This window comes from Pteronotus mesoamericanus, unplaced genomic scaffold, assembly GCF_021234165.1.
Source record: "Pteronotus mesoamericanus isolate MK-2021 breed Mesoamerican mustached bat unplaced genomic scaffold, CSHL_Meso_final scaffold_137, whole genome shotgun sequence".
In the NCBI taxonomy this organism is placed as follows: Eukaryota; Metazoa; Chordata; class Mammalia; order Chiroptera; family Mormoopidae; genus Pteronotus; species Pteronotus mesoamericanus.
In genome coordinates, this window is record NW_026555306.1 from 5,281,939 (window position 1) to 5,298,030 (window position 16,092).

Here is a 16,092-nt window from a genome sequence, read left to right on the forward strand (position 1 = left end):
GCCATTGGTCTGCACCCGGGGGGCAGGACTCCCACGTCTCCTCATTGGTGGGCAGCGTAAGGCTCGCTCCGCCCCGCTACCGCCTTGGCGGTCGCTGCGTTAGGTGATTGGCCTTTAAATCTGTCAATCCGAAGCTTGAGGGAGGGAAGTGGGTGGAATAAGAAGGAAAGGGAGCGTGGGGGACGTGTGGTTGCTCAAAGAAGTGGTAAGAATTTTGCAATCGGCCTCAGCAAGGAGGCTTGGGTAAAAGGAGGAGGAGCCAGGAGGGAACAGACCCAGGAGTTTCGGCCTAAAAAGTGACGACTGATCCCCACAAGGAGAGTTTGCATATTTATGAGGAACCACAGAGATCTTTGGAGGATCTGGCAGTCTAGAGGGGCCAGAACGCCTAGTTCTTAGCGCGCTTCCGTTTCCGTTAGGATATTGGCGGTTGGTGAGCATCATGGCAACCGTGGTAAGTGTCGGCGTGCGGAGCGAACCCGTTATCCCGAGTCTGAGTGAGGAGGGGCAGGGGGCTCGGACTCCTGGGTCTGAGGGAGGAGGGACGAGCGCCCCGGCGTCCTAGGTTCCTGTGGATATTTACGGTCTCATTGGTCAGCTCGGATAGCGACTCCAACTTTCAGTCCTCTAGGCGCAATTAATGGCCAGTTCTGCAGTCCTTTGCCCTAAAGTCTGTTGAGGGTTTTAGTGTTTTGGGCTCCAACCTATCCAGGAATGCTTGAGTTATTAATGGTGGGAATGGCACCTGAGTACAAGGGAGAATCGCAGGCGGGACCGGCCCTATGTGCTTGAGAGCGTGGAGTCTGTTAGTGAATCTTGAGCCAAAAGGAAGAATGTTGAGAACTCACTGACTGTGTCAGTGGAGAAGGGGAAGGGCTCGGGCGCCCCCTTATATTTCCAGCATCTCATAGGGGGCATGCCCAGTATGGATGCTTAATAAATGATCACTTGAATCTTTGAATGAACGGATGAATGAATGTGAACTCCGTGAATGTGAAAAGAGAAACCAGGTACAATGGGGCTGGCACCAAGAACTCCCTCAAGAAACATCTCAATGGAACCCTGACTGGAGTGGCTCAGTGGATTGGGCGGGGCGTCGTCCCGCAATCTGGTTCGTTTCTAGGTCAGGGCACGTGCCTGGGTTTCCAGCCAGGTCCCCGGTGGGGCGCGTGCTAGAGGCAACCGCTGGATGTTTCTCTGGCACATCCATGTTGCTCTCCCTCTCTCCCTCCTTTCCTCTCTCTCTAAAAGTAAATAAAAATAAATCTTTTAAAAAGCACATCTGAATGGAGAAGGGATCTGGCCTTAGCTTGGGGGGTTGGACTGTGTCCCCAAGGTGACTCCAGTCAACGCAGGGGGAAGGGTGGGGTGAGTTACTGGCGCCTGGGGGATGAAATTTGAGACTTGCTGTTTCCTGGGCGAGGGGGTGAATAGGGGGGCAGGAGAAGACAAGGCAGTGGCCATACCCTGGGGACGCAGTTCTCAACGGGTGTGGTGAGGTACTGGAAGTATGAGGGGCTGCTGGGTGCTGCCTGTTCAAATGCCCTCTGTTTCCATGGGGCTATTGGGCTCAGTCAGAGGCTTATGGTGAAAGGAAAGGCCTTGTTAAGAGGCGGCCCTGTTTCGTTGGGGTTGCTGAGAGTTGGGATCCCTGGATCCCTGTCTATTTTTGGCCTCAGGGAAAGTCTGATAGTCTGTGTAGGAGTGTGTGTGGGTGATATGTTCTCAGGTTTGGGGGCAGTGACCAATGGTCTGGGGTTCCAACCTCTCTTGAGGACCCAGTAAGTGGGAGGGGCCACAAACAGTAAGGGAGGAGCGTTGTGACAACGCGGATGGACGTCAGGACGTCTGAACTCTTGGTTCCAGAGACCTGAGGGTTCCCTTAGGCTGGATGCCTGCACTTCCTCTCGTTCTGGTGGAAGAAGCCTTGTGGGAAGGAAGGAAGGTTGGGGTCAGGTGGCCAAGGAGCTGGGTCAGCATGCTGGCTTCCTTAGCATCCCTTATTAGACATTATGAAATATTCCAAAGTGTCAGAAAATAATAGAACAGACACCCAATGACCCATCTCCCAGGCTTTTTGAAAACAGCTTTTTTGAGATGTAATTCATGTGCCAAACAGTTTACCCATTTAAACAATGTAGCTCACTGGCTTTTAGGACATTCACAGAGTTGTTAATTTTAGAATATTTTCTTTTTTTAAAGATTTTATTTATCCTTTTTCAGGGAGGGAGAAAGAAAGAGAGGGAGAGAAACATCCATGTGTGGTTACATTTCATGCACCCCCTGCCAGGGACCCATTGTGCAACTCGGGCATGTGCCCTATACCGGGAATCGAACCGGTGACCCTCTGATTTATAGGCCAGTGCTCAATCCACTGAGCCACATTAGCCAAGGCTAGAACATTTTCATGACCCCAGAAAGAAGCCCCATTCCTCTTGAGTCTCACCCTTCAATCCTCCCATCCCCCCAGCCCTAGGCGACCACTGATAACCTGTCTCCATGGGTTTGCCTATGCTGGACATTTCATATCAACAAAATTTTACAATATGTGCTCCTTTGTGTTTGGCTTCTCTCACTTAAAATGTTTTCAAGGTCAGAACTTTGTTCCTTTCTGTGGCTGAATAACATTCCATTATATGCCTATACTTTTAATTATTAAAAACTTTTGAAAGGTTTTATTTATTTTTAGAGAGAGGGGAAGGGAAGGGAACAGAGGAAGAGTACATTGGTCTGAGAGAAACATTGATCAGTTGCCTCTTCTACACGCCCGACAGGGGACCAAATCTGCAACCCAAGCATGGGCCCTGACTGGGAATCGAACCAACAACATTTCACTTTGCGGGACGGTGCCCAACCAACCGAGCCACACCGGTCAGGGCTGGCTGTACCATATTTTAGTTCTCTGTTCATCAGTGGATAGACATTTTGGATTGTTTTCACCTTTTGGTTATGAATAATGCTGCTGTTAACATTCACGTGGCTCTCCAGTGGGTTCTGATTGTCCCAGGTGGTGTTTACTCATCTCTCTGCCACATGTGACAAGGGATGCTGGCTGGCTTCTCTCTTTGGAGAGCCAGGAACACAGGGGCCTTAGCACCGACCTTTTGAATGAGCTCAGCGCTTTACTATGTCTTTCATTCAAACCACAAACCCGGAGGCCGAGGTGAACAAGTCAGGTGAGGGCCGTGCCTTCCCGGGACGCACGCCCATCGGAGCCCAGACCATGGATCCAGCCGTCTCCCTCGTGAGAGGGAGGTTCCACAGGGAGATCGGACTCCCAGTGGAGGCCCTTCCGTCTGGATATCCAGAGACCCTAGAACTAACCTGGCAGGGGCAGGGGCCCAGGAAGGCCCCCCTTAGTGAGCAAAGCTCGGTATGGTTCAGTGAGGGGGCAGGGAGAGCAGGCGGGACTCAAGGACCTGCACGTGCAAAAGCCCAGGAGCAGAGCCGGGGCACCAGGTGCAAGGGGGGCTGGGAGTGAGCAGGCCCGACCCCGCCCAGCGGAACACCTCCTCTGCCTCTGTTCTTCCTCACAGTTCTGGGGGCGGAGAGGACTTCTTCCATCACCAAACAGTTCCTGGGCACCAGATATGGGCTAGGCCGTGGGGATGGAGCTGTGAATGACACACAGGCCTCGCCTTCCTGGGACTCAGAGGGCAGCGGGGCCACCCCGCCAGCAAGAGCTGGCGACAGCCAGCCGAGAGGGTGGGAAGGACTGGCTGGGCTGTCGGCCTGCTCGTGGGGAGGAGCGGAAAGGACTTCCTCGTGGGAGGTGGCAGGGGGGACCGAGGAGGAGTTGGTGGAGACTGGGGTGACAAGGCCCCTTCTGATGCGTCTTCCTCCACCCACAGACGGCCACAACCAAGGTCCCAGAGATCCGTGATGTGACGAGGATCGAGCGTATTGGTGAGTGAGCACGAATCAGGGGCAGGACTAGGCCCTGCCTGCCCTGTGTTCCCTGAGGAGCCAACCTTCCCAGGACCCCAAGAGGCATGTGCACCAGCCCCCTATCTAATTGGGGAGGTCCTGAGTCCCAGGGAGGGGTCAGAGGGCGCATGGGGCACCGACCCCAACCTCAGGGTGCAGGCTTTGCCGCCCTGTGGGCTCCTGGGAGCTCCGGCACCCTGCTTGGAGGGCACAGGAGTGGAGGTTTGCCGAGTGCGCACTGGGCTGGGCGGTACTGAACGTCCCATGCGCCCAGCACGCACGCGGGCAGTGTTCGCTGCTTGGGGCCGGGGCGGGCTCATTCCCAGCTGTGTCGCCAGCTGAGGACCTGGCAGAGCAGATGTCACAGGCAGCCACTGAATAACCTGAGTGTGCATCCGGCTGATCCTCGCAGCTGCCCCACGAGGCGCCTGTTGTGACTGTCATCGCATCTTAGCTGAGGGCACTGAGACTCAGAGCAGTCAGTGACCTGTCCCGGCTCACACAGCGAGGAGCCACGGATCCGCGAGCAGCGAGTCGGGGTGCAGTGGGGGCGGTGGGGTGCAGCCTTCACGCAGAGCCTTCCTGCAGCAAGGAGACTGCGCTCATTTGTTCACATTCATTCCTTCAGTGCCTCCAAGACAGGCAGGCCAGGCAGGCCTTGTAAGGCCCTCCACAGCATAAAGATCACGACTTACTGAAGGCTTAGATGTTGGTTAGCATTTTGCAGCACTAAAGTATTTTAAAATTAAAGTATGTCTAATTGTGTTTTTTAGATGTATCCTATCTCACGCTATAGTATAGTGTAAACTTTACTTTCATATGCCCTGGGAAACCACAAATTTCATCTGACTCGCTTTATTGCAGCAGCCAGGAACCGATTCCACATCTTTGAGATATCCCTTAAAGGGCTTCTGGCTATAAGCATGGTTTCTAGACGCATATCGCTGGGTGCCACTTCTTAGCCAAACAGCGAGGGGCTAGTTCCTCTCTGGACCTCAGTTTCCTTATCGGGAAATGAAGGTGGAATAGTTCACCTGCGTGAGTAATGTGAAGCCCTTCACATGTTGGTGGCGACGCTGTTTCAGCGCTGCTGGGAGCCCCGGACCCTGCAGACACTGGTGGCACCCAGGAGCTGCCCTGTCCCTGCCCGGGGCGCTCACAGTCTGCTGCAGGGCTCAGCAGATCTTTTCTTTTAAAGATTTATTTATTTATTTTTAGAGAGAAGGGAGGGAAGAGAGAGAGGGAGGGAAACATCAGTGTGTGGTTGCCTCTCACACCCCCACTACTGGGGACTTGGCCTGTAAGCCAGGCATGTGCCCTGACTGGGAATTGAACCAATGACTCTTTGGTTCACAGGCCAGCACTCAATGCACCAAGCCACACCAGCCAGGGAGACAGATCTTTTCCTAAAGGGCCAGACAGTAAATCTTTTCTCTGTTGAAAAGATTAAATTCTGTTGCTGCAGTGGCGAAGCTGCCCCAGACAATAAAAGCAAATGTGCGTGCCTGTGTTCCAATAAAACTTTATACCTCTTTGACCCCCGCATCCATGTCTGTGAGAGGCTGGGGTGATTACAGATCCCCGGAAGCGATCCCAGGTGACAGTAGCTGGGACTATTGTTTCCTGGGGTTATGTGAAATGAAATTAGAACATGTGAGTACATTTGGGTCATAAATAGAAAGTAATTATGATCCTCAGCCCTCCTGGTTAGTCCTGACCCGATCCTGTGGTTAGCCAGCTCCCAGGGACTTGGGTCTGGCTATGGTGGATTCTAAGAAGAGCCCCTCGCGTTCACTGAGCATTTAGCAAGACCCGCCATCCCCAGTTGGCCGAGGAGGAATCAGGGCCCGGAGGGGAACCTGTCACCTCGGGCCACACGTTGCTAGGAGCTGGCCAGTAACTGTGTCTCCCGGTTCCTTCTCTGCACACAGGTGCTCACTCGCACATCCGGGGACTGGGGCTGGACGATGCCTTGGAGCCTCGGCAGGTAGAGCTGGTCGGGGTGGGGCGGGAGGCCTGCTCCGGGGAGGCCTCCGACGGCGGCGTGGGGAGTGCGGGGACTGCCACGTTCTTCCGGACCTTGAGCCCCGTATTTATAAAAATTCAGCCGCGTGTAGACTTTTCTTAATCTTAAAAAAAAACTGCGGTGGCAAAGGCTTTTTTGGCTTTTCCCCGATGTCACCGCCAACATCCGTTTCCATGTCCTGAGCCGGGAGGTGGTAGGGATGTGGGGTAGCCCCGCAGGAAGTCACCTGGCCTGCTCTGGCCTCCCGCCCGCAGGCTTCCCAGGGCATGGTCGGTCAGCTGGCGGCCCGGCGGGCAGCGGGCGTGGTGCTGGAGATGATCCGGGAAGGGAAGATCGCCGGGCGGGCGGTGCTCATCGCCGGCCAGCCTGGCACCGGGAAGACAGCCATTGCCATGGGTAAGAGACCGCTCGGGCAGAGGCTCTTCTGGGCCCTGCCAGATACGCGCCCCCGCCCCGTGAGCCAGGACCAGATCCAGCCGCATTGAACTGGCACCTCAAAATGGCTGCAGCTTATCCACTCCGGGTTCGCTGCCTCACGTGGAGGAACCTGAACGTAGGCATGAAGGGCTTGCTGAGCGGTTCCGTGAAGTCTTCCGCCTTCCCGCCTCAGTGTTCTCTGCACTGGCTTCCATGCGGGGGTCGGCTCGGGTTCCGAGAGGGTTGCCTAAGCTCCAGCCTTCCCACCCGTACTCCGTGTAGCAGGAAGAAGAGGAACTGATATAAAGTTCTCCCTCGTAGATATAAGTCCCTTTAAGCACCTGCCTTGGGAGTCCCACACACTTTTGCTTATATTTTTTTAGGTAGAACTCACTCATATGGTTACATTCTGCTGCAAGGAAGATTGAGACACTAAAATATTTTTTATGTTTTCTTTAAAAGTTTTTATTTATGTTTAGAGAAGGGGGAAGTGAGGGAGAAAAAGAGGGTGGGAAACATCAATTGGTTGCCTTTTGCGCGTCCCCTACTGGGGACCTGGCCTGCAACCCAGGCACATGCCCTGACTGGGAATCAAACCAGTGACCTTTCAGTTCTCAGGCCAGCACTCACCCCACTGAGCCACAGCAGCCAGGGCAATTTTTTTATGTTTCACTTGGACCATTGCTGCATCAGTAAAATGGGGGTTCTGGCGCTAAGGAAGAAGGAGAAAATGGGCATTCAGTAGGGAACCAGCAGTCTCTCTTGCAGTCCACTAGTGATGTAAGATCTTTTTACACATAACTGCCCCTCCTCCTCGGTGAACTCCCATCCGCCCTCCCAAAGCCTGCTCCGGTCTCTACCTCGCTGACGCCTTCCTCGGCCCTCCTCTCTTCCCTCTCACTCCCACCGTTGTGCCCAGAGAGGCCCGGCAGCGGGGTCGCAGCCAGGTTTTGAGCTACGATGCAGCAGCACTCAGGTGGTGCCCTGGCGTGTCAGGCCCTCGGCCACACCCTGCGGACACAGACAGGAGGAAGACCCAAGTCCTGACTTCAGGGAGAGTCCCGTCTGGGGGAGGTGGCCGTGGGCACAGTCTCTTCCAGGGTGATGTGTGCTCTCTGCACAGAGGTGGCTCCTGACGGTGCAGGGCAGAGCGGGGAGGTAGCCGGGGGTGGGATGGGAGCAGCTGTCAGGAGTGGCTCCCCAGATAAGCCAGCCCCGGAGCTGGGACTTGCCGGACAGGGCGCAGGATCTGCAGGCGCAGAGCATGGCACACCTGAAAGGGGGGCCAGGAAGGGTTCCCACCGCACGCTGGTCAGGAGGGTTCCGTGACTTCTCTCTGTGACACTTGGCTCAGAGCTGGGCAGATCCCTCGACAAGGGCCGCTGGGCGGGGAGCTCAGGGCTTGCAGCCATTGGAGGCTCAGCCCTGCTGTCGCCGGCCCACCGCAGGCTCGCGCCTTGGAGAGGCCTGGCTCTCTGTTGGAAAGATTCCAGGCTCATAAAGTTTGCCCTCTGGACAGCGCAGGTTTCTGATCCAGGTGTGCTGTTGAGGCCTCTGTCCCTGGCTTTCTTTGCGTCACCCTGTCTGTCGCAGCAGGAAGAGCTGGTGTTCCCCCAGAGTCTGTTTTGGGGGACCTGTTCCCAGGGTGACCCCACCCACCCCAACTGCCTCCTCCCCAGGCATGGCGCAGGCCCTGGGCCCTGACACGCCATTCACAGCCATCGCCGGCAGCGAGATCTTCTCCTTGGAGATGAGCAAGACAGAGGCCCTGACGCAGGCCTTCCGCAGGTCTATCGGCGTTCGCATCAAGTAAGCGCTGGACCCGGTGCGGGGGTCGGGGCGGCTCCCAGCAGGCTCGGGATAACCCCCGTCCTGGCCAGCTTGTCCTGTGCCCCAGGGCTCATGGGAGGTGGCGATTCCCAAGGGCCCAGGTGTCAGGTGCTCTCCTCAGCCCTGCTCTCTGGCTAGGGAGGAGACGGAGATCATCGAAGGGGAGGTGGTGGAGATCCAGATTGATCGGCCAGCCACAGGGACGGTGAGTGGGCGCCCGCGCCTGGGCCACCTCTGGGCACGAGGGTTGGGGTGTCAGGTCTGCGCTGAGGCCAGAATCCCATGGAATGTTCAAGCTTCAGGCAGAGGCATCTACGTGCCTACAGTGGGGGGGCCGTTTGAACTGACAGCGGTTGATTAATTTGTGAGGGACACCATGATGAGTAACACCAAGCGGTGGAATAACAGGAGGTCTGGCCATTTCTCACAGTGAATTGCTAACAGGCGTAAGCCCCTGCCACATGGGATCTGCACAGCTCAGTACTGAAAGGCGTCCCTATCCACTTTAACTGCTGGGTGGGATTTTCTCCCTTTTTTTTTTTTTTTTTTTAATATTTTTAAAGAGATTTTATCTATTTGTTTTTAAAGAGAGAGGGAGGGAGGGAGAAAGGGAAAGAAACATCAGTGTGTGGTTGCCTCTTGCGTGCCCCCTGCTGGGGACCTGGCCTGCAACCCAGGCATGTGCCCTGACTGGGAATCGAACTAGTGACCCTTTGGTTCTCCGGCCAGCACTCAATCCACTGAGCCACACCAGCCAGAGCAAAAAAAACTTTAAAAAAAAATCAAAACTGAAGTTCCTTTCTGCCCCAGTCCCAGCTCTTTTGTCCTGTTACCTGTCCCTGCAAAAGGTGCGGCCCACTGTGGGGACAATTGGGAGAGAACAGGTCGTTGAGTATGCTGGGAAAAGCCTAGAAAGTGTTGATTGCTTATCTTGTGGGATGAGAGGTGGCATTTTTTTTTCTTTGCTGTGCTTAGTTTAGCTCAGTTTTCTGAATTTTATACCCTCCCCCTTTGTGGGTATACCCCTTTGTTGGGGGGTATAAAAAGGAATGACATCTGAGTCCCACTCCCCCTTGGCCATTTCGTGGGACCTCAGGCCTGTGCTGTTTGGTTCATTTACTGGGTTTTTTACAGTAGCTTTGTCGAGGTGCAGCTGACATGCAAGAAGCTGCCGACATTGGAAATGTCAGGGGTTAAGTTTTGACACTCCGGTGCACCCAAGGAGCCGTCACCACGGCCATGGCAGTGAATGCACCCCTCGCCCCCCAAAGCTCCCCTGCATTGTGCCTGTTTTGAAGCCGTGCTCGGGGGACAGCGGGACCCTCTCTGAGCCCTTGCCTGGCATGTCCCCCCTTTCAGGGCTCCAAGGTGGGCAAGCTGACCCTCAAGACCACGGAGATGGAGACCATATACGACTTGGGCACCAAAATGATCGAGTCTCTGACCAAGGACAAGGTCCAGGCCGGGTGAGCAGTGTGGGCGCCGCAGCAGACTCGCAGGGCGGGGCGCTGGGGCACCTTCCTCCCCTCACCCCGGCCCTCCTCCCCCTGCAGGGACGTGATCACCATCGACAAGGCCACGGGCAAGATCTCCAAGCTGGGCCGCTCCTTCACTCGCGCCCGCGACTATGACGCCATGGGCTCCCAGGTGCGGGGCTCTGGGGACCCCCTGACTCAAGGCAGCAGGGTGTTTCCCTGGATCCTCCTGTCACCCAACCCCATGTCCCTAGTGCTGCTCGTTCTCCCCTGTACCCTCTAGGGCAGCGGGGGCCCTCAGCTTAGCACTATGCTCATGGTTTGTGAGGTCCCCCAGAAACCCCCGAATCCTTGGGTGCTCTTGACTGCCCCCCGGGCCTGGGGTTTCCAGGTCACCCCCGTCTGGCGTCCCAGCTCCTTCCTGGGGGCCCGGCCTCCCCCACACAGAGCCCCTGGGCCCCTTTGGGCCCCCTCATGCTCTCCTCTGCCCTCACCTCCACACCCACCCCCACGCTGCCCCGTAGACCAAGTTCGTGCAGTGCCCCGACGGGGAGCTCCAGAAGCGCAAGGAGGTGGTGCACACCGTGTCCCTGCATGAGATCGATGTCATCAACTCCCGCACCCAGGGCTTCCTGGCCCTCTTCTCGGGTGAGGCCCCACCGTCGCGCCGCGTCGCACCCTCCTCGCCCCGGCCCGCCCCCATTCTCCCATGGAGTCCGCACCAGCCAGGCTCCTCCTCAGTCCCCGCTGGCGCTGGCCGTCCGGACCTCCTCCCTCTGTCTGCGCCTGCTCCTCTGTCGCCGAGCCTCTGTCAGGTGGTCTGATGGGGGCACGGCCCCGCCCTTTCTCCCTCTTGAGTTCTTTGTCCTCTCTGGGGACATTTCCAACCCCTGGCCCTTCTGTCCCTCTGCTGCTCCTGTCTCGGTGTCCCTTCCCTCTGTCCCTGTGCCTTGTCTTCCTCCTCCTCCCTCCACCTCGGGCCCTGGATGCCCATCTCCACTCTGACGGCCTCCCCCACACCACCCCTGCCTCCCACAGGCGACACCGGGGAGATCAAGTCAGAGGTCCGAGAGCAGATCAACGCCAAGGTGGCCGAGTGGCGCGAGGAGGGCAAGGCGGAGATCATACCTGGAGTGGGTACCGCGCCGGCGGCTCGGGGTGAGCGGCAGTGGGAGGAGGGGGCGCGGGCAGGGGGTGTGACGCGCGGCCCCATGGCTCCCAGGTGCTGTTCATTGACGAGGTCCACATGCTGGACATCGAGAGCTTCTCCTTCCTCAACCGGGCCCTGGAGAGTGACATGGCGCCTGTCCTCATCATGGCCACCAACCGCGGCATCACCCGGTGAGCTGGCTGTCCGCCCCCAAAGGCCTCTGGGGACGAGGGGCGCGCTGGGCGGTGGGTATGGCCCGAGGGAAACAGGGCCTGTTGCTGGGCGCCCTGTCAGGACAGTGCGGGCTCAGCCGCAGCGACAGGCTGCCCACAAGGGCTGCGGCCCGGAGGGGAGCGCGGGCCCTTCTCCCTCAAACAAGGTAGGTGGGCGGTCAGGGCTGATTTTTCCTTATTTTCCAGCTCTGCTCTGTAAGGAAGCCCAGTGACCTTATTTTTCCGTCAGAAAGGTGTAGTTCCTCAAACGGTGTGCCGAGGCGCCCCAGGGCCCTACACAGAGCATAGAGTTCTGTGGGGTCATTGAGGGGTGCACAGGAGCATGCGTTGGGCACTGCATGCGCTCACGGCAGTTAAGTCTCTCCGACCCAGCTACTTTCTTTTCTTTTTATTCTATGTCCCCTTTATTCCCCTCCGCCCTGCACCCCCCTCCCACCGGCATTCCTCCCTCCTTCGTTCGTGTCTGCAGGTCGTACGTGTAAGTTCTTTGGCTTCTCCATTTCCTATGCTCTTCTTAACCTCCCCCTGTCTGTTTTGTACCTACTATCTAGGCTGCTTATTCCCTTCACCTTTTCCCCCCTTCTCCACGCCGCCTCCATCTCCATTTCTGTGAGTCTGTTCCTGTTCTAGTTGTTTGCTTAGTTGGTTTTTTTTTTTAGGTTCAGTTGTTGATAGTTGTAAGTTTGTTGTCATTTTACTGTTCATATTTTTTTTATCTTCTTTTTCTTAGATAAGTCCCTTTAACATTTCATATAATAAAGGCTTGGTGATGATGAACTCCTTTAACTTGACTTTATCTGGGAAGCACTTTATCTGCCCATCCATTCTAAATGGTAGCCTTGCTGGATAGAGTAATAATCTTGGATGGAGGTCCTTGCCTTTCATGACTTTGAAAACTTCTTTCTAGCCTCTTCTTGCCTGCAAGGTTTCTTCTGGGAAATCAGCTGATAGTCTTATGGTAACTCCTTTGTACATAACTGTCTCCTTTTCTCTTGTTGCTTTTAAGATTCTTTCCTCTTTAATCTTGGAGAATGTAATTATGATGTGCCTTGGTGTGTGCTTCCTTGGGTCCAACTTCTTTGAGACTCTCTTGAGCTTCCTGGATCTCCTGGAAGTCTATTTCCTTCACTAGATTGGGGAAATTCTCCTTCATTATTTTTTCAGATAAGTTTTCAATTTCTTGCTCTTCCTCTTCTCCTTCTGGCACCCCTATGATTTGGATGTTGGATGTTTAAAGTTGTCCCAGAGGTTCCTAAACCTCTCCTCATTTTTTTTTTTGAATTCTTGTTTCTTCATTCTGTTCTGGTTGAGTATTTATCTCTTCCTTCTACTCCAAATCATTGATTTGATTCACAGTGTCCTTCCCTTTACTGTTGGTTCCCTGTGTATTTTTCTTTATTTCACTTTGCGTAGCCTTCACTTTTTCCTCCATTGTGTGACCATACTCAACCAATTCAGTGAGCATCCTGATTACCAGTGTTTTGAACTCTGCATCTGTAGGTTGGCTGTCTCTTCATTGCTTAGTTCTGTTTTTGGAGCTTTGATCTGTTCTTTCATTTGGGCCACATTCCTTTGTCTCAGCGCACCTGTTATGCGGGAAGGGGCGGAGCCTCAGGTATTTGCCAGGGTGGGGCAGCCCAGGTCCCTGCATTGTGATGCTGTATGTTGGGGAGGGGTCTGAGGGAACAATGCCTCTTGCTCAGTTCTCAGCTGGCTTTCAGTCGTCAGATCTAACTACTTAATGAATGAAATGGAACTTAGGGTTTCTTTTGGCCTGAGGACACTGGGGCAATCCACGAAACATGGAGGGCACCAGGCTCCAATAAAGCTTGGAACCTCTGTCCTAGAGCGTGGCCAGTGCTCCATGTCCTGTTGTCTTCCCAGCTGGCTCTTTTCCGCACCTCATCTGTGTTTCGTCCCAGAGGAAGGGAGAAGGAAGTGGGGAGCGAACAGCCCCCAGTGGCCTGGGGCCCAGAGGCTGCCCCCCGTGCACCCACTGAGGCCCGTTTTCCTGCCCCACTCAGGTGCTTGGCTGCGCTTGGTGGCACGGGAGGCGGGGGACTGTCATCCCCAGCGCGGTAGTCACATGCCAGCTGACGCTGCCAGCTGGGGCCAGTCATCACGCCAGGACGAGGGGGTCGGCCACCGCGGGGGACGGCAGAGTTTTCCCTGGCTCTGTGCTCACCCCTTTTCCCAGAAAAACTGTGCTGGACCTTGAGATAGACTCAGGACGCAGATGTTGTCTCAGCCCCCCTTTTACAACTGGCAGCGAGGCCTGGTGACTGGCCTGGGGTCAAGGTAGAATTTGACCTCCAGACGAGGGAGGACCGGAAGAGACCCGCTGAGAGTGTGTTTGTAGCCACTGCAGCTCAGGGCGTGGGAACGGCGCTCCGGCCCCTCACAGGTGGTGCCGAAGCTCGCTCTCTCGTGCTTCCTGGCAGGCTCTGTACCTGTGGACCTGCCTCCTTGCTAAAATGTACCTGCAGCCCCCGAATCGATTTTCGTGATGCTTTGACGGTCATTGGCAGAGTTACGTAGGCGGACGCAGGCACCCCAGTCTGAGCTCAGACAAGGCGACACTCTGCTTTCCACTTTCCGTTTGCGTGCTGTAAACAAGCGTCCTGTTCATGATCTGGTTAGCACACATTTGTCACATTCAGTGCTTTTTGTTGGTGGTTTTGTTAAAACGGCCGCCAGCCATCCTGTGTCCCTAAGCCTGAGAAGGTTGGGTGTGCCTTACAGAGAAGGTGAGTTTCATTAAGGCATGAATTACAACACGGTTGACCGTGAGTTCAGTGGGAATGAGTCAGTAGTACGTATTAAATAAATTGTCTTTAAAAAAAAAAAAAAGATATTTACAGAAGGGAAGGGAGGGAGAAAGAGAGGGAGAGAAGCATCAACATGTGGTTGCCTCTCGCATGCCCCCTACTGGGGACCTGGCCCACAACCCAGGCATGTGCCCCAACTGGGAATCAAACTGGTGACCCTTTGGTTTGCAGGCCAGCCCTCAGCCCACTGAGCCACACCGGCCAGGGCAATAAATTGTCTTAAAACAGAAGCAAAGGCACGCTCCTCCTCCCAGGACTGCACACCCCGCCTTTCCCTCCTCCGTCGTCTTCCCTCTCGGGTGTGCATCTCCTAAACAGCGAGAGATGCCATGAGACTTGCAACCAGGGGAGCAGTGGGCAGCGGCAGCTTGTCCTGGACTCACCCCCGAACCTGTCCCCAAGGCCCCCTTTTCTCTGACTCTCCTTGAACCGAAGCAGCCCCGCCTGCACTCTCTCCTGTTGCTTCTTCTAGCCTAAGCCCTTCCTTGTCTCCTGTCCTCAGCTTTACTCTCAGAAAAAACAAAAAACAAGCACATCAAATAGACAACATATTGGTTGGTCGACAAAAACGCTGTGACCAGAGGCACACGAGAACCTAACCATGCACTTCCCTAGGACCAGTGGTTCCATGTTTGCTGATGGAGCGTTGGCGCCCATTTTATAGAATGTAACTCCTACCAATAGTAAATTCTAGCTCCTGCCGTGTGCCAAGCCCTGCGCTGGGCCGGGCGCCACAGGGAGTAGGACCTTGATCCAGAAATCCCAGGTCGAGCTTTCCAGCTCAAACCAGCCAGCGGGGCCGCCTGCATAGTCAGGCACTGACTCAGCTCAGAGCTGAAGGTTAAGTGGTGTTTGGCCCAGCGAGCGGGCTGTGGCGGAGGAGGTGGGTGGGACGGCTCCAAGCAGAAGGAATGGAGTGCCAGGTTCTGGAAGCCCCGCCCTGACAGCCCTCCGTGTCCCCTCCTCAGCATCCGGGGTACCAGCTACCAGAGTCCCCACGGCATCCCCATCGACCTGCTGGACCGACTGCTCATAGTCTCCACCTCTCCCTACAGCGAAAAGGACACAAAGCAGATCCTCCGCATCCGGTGCGGGCAGGGCCGGGATGTGGGCCTGCAGGGCGGGGGCTGGTGTCCGCCCTGTGTGACAGATGGGGACACTGAGAGTGTCTGGTTCTGCAAAAAGTAGGGCCGGGCAACCAGGCAGTGGCCTCTGACGCACCATGGGGAGGGAAGGGAAGGCACTGGTGTCTGTGCGCAGGGCCGGGGGAGGGGCAGGGCCTTGCCGCCTGCCCCTGCCTGAGCCCCTCGCCCCCGCCGGCCTGCAGGTGCGAGGAGGAGGATGTGGAGATGAGCGAGGACGCCTACACAGTGCTGACCCGCATCGGGCTGGAGACCTCGCTGCGCTACGCCATCCAGCTCATCACGGCCGCCAGCCTGGTGTGCCGGAAACGCAAGGTCAGGCCGCCGCGGGCGCCCTTGGGGCCAGGTCAGATGAGCGGCCTGCTGTTCCCGGGGCTGCGAGGGGCTCGTTGCACTCAGTCCTGGAACGTACGTCTTCAGAGGCAGGGGACTTTGGTCTGAGGAGTTTATTTCTGTCTCCCAGCCTGACACATAGCAGGTGCTCAGCTAAGTATCTGTTGACTGCAAGTTGATACTAAGTCCATCTTAGGGAGGTTGGGCCCACAGCCAGGAGGTGGCCAAGGCGGGATTTGAACCCAGGCAGTATGGCCCCAGTGTCCCTTTCCTGACCCTTCTCCTAGGAAGGGCCCCACTGAGGTCTCGCTGTCGCCCTTTAGGGCACGGAGGTGCAGGTAGACGACATCAAGCGGGTCTACTCGCTCTTTCTGGACGAGTCGCGCTCCACGCAGTACATGAAGGAGTACCAGGACGCCTTCCTCTTCAATGAGCTCAGTGAGTGTCTACCTCTCCTCCCGCCAGGACACGGCCTGGGGCCGCGGTGACCACATGGCCTTTCTTTTCCCCACAGAAGGCGAGACCATGGACACCTCCTGAGCTGGTGGTCCCCCTTCCCCCTTCCCCCCTCCGTTTTCTACCAGAGTTCTGACACTGTGACTTTGTATAAAATGGTTCTGAAACTGGACGCATCGTGTGTGTATTGTGTGTGCACGCCCTGAACTCAAAGAAAGGCAACTCCAGGGTGCGATTTGAGAAACCTTTATTGGGAGGGGAGGGGCCCAACTGTG

General features: G+C 55.9%; 1 protein-coding gene across 2 annotated transcripts; it reads left to right on the forward strand.

Annotated features, from left to right (window-relative positions):
* Window positions 1–170: 170 nt before the first annotated feature.
* Window positions 171–15,989, forward strand: RUVBL2 (RuvB like AAA ATPase 2). 2 transcript variants are annotated; one of them, XM_054588692.1, is made up of 15 exons: window positions 171–454; window positions 3,852–3,906; window positions 5,859–5,914; window positions 6,208–6,349; window positions 8,050–8,179; window positions 8,339–8,405; window positions 9,560–9,666; window positions 9,754–9,847; window positions 10,200–10,323; window positions 10,714–10,808; window positions 10,898–11,016; window positions 14,855–14,974; window positions 15,214–15,343; window positions 15,685–15,799; window positions 15,876–15,989. In XM_054588692.1, exons 1-15 carry the CDS (start codon window positions 443–445, stop codon window positions 15,899–15,901), a joined length of 1,392 nt encoding a protein of 463 aa, XP_054444667.1. In that variant the 5' UTR covers window positions 171–442; the 3' UTR covers window positions 15,902–15,989. The 2 variants fall into 2 exon arrangements, with proteins under 2 accessions (XP_054444667.1, XP_054444668.1); XM_054588693.1 differs by having other exon boundaries at window positions 15,879–15,982.
* Window positions 15,990–16,092: the final 103 nt, after the last annotated feature.

Bases quoted from the DNA above. Each gene is read 5' to 3' on its own strand.
- RUVBL2 (XM_054588692.1), top strand. The intron at 3,907-5,858 runs GTGAGTGAGCAC...CTCTGCACACAG, and splicing joins GACGAGGATCGAGCGTATTG to GTGCTCACTCGCACATCCGG. The intron at 11,017-14,854 runs GTGAGCTGGCTG...TCCCCTCCTCAG, and splicing joins ACCAACCGCGGCATCACCCG to CATCCGGGGTACCAGCTACC.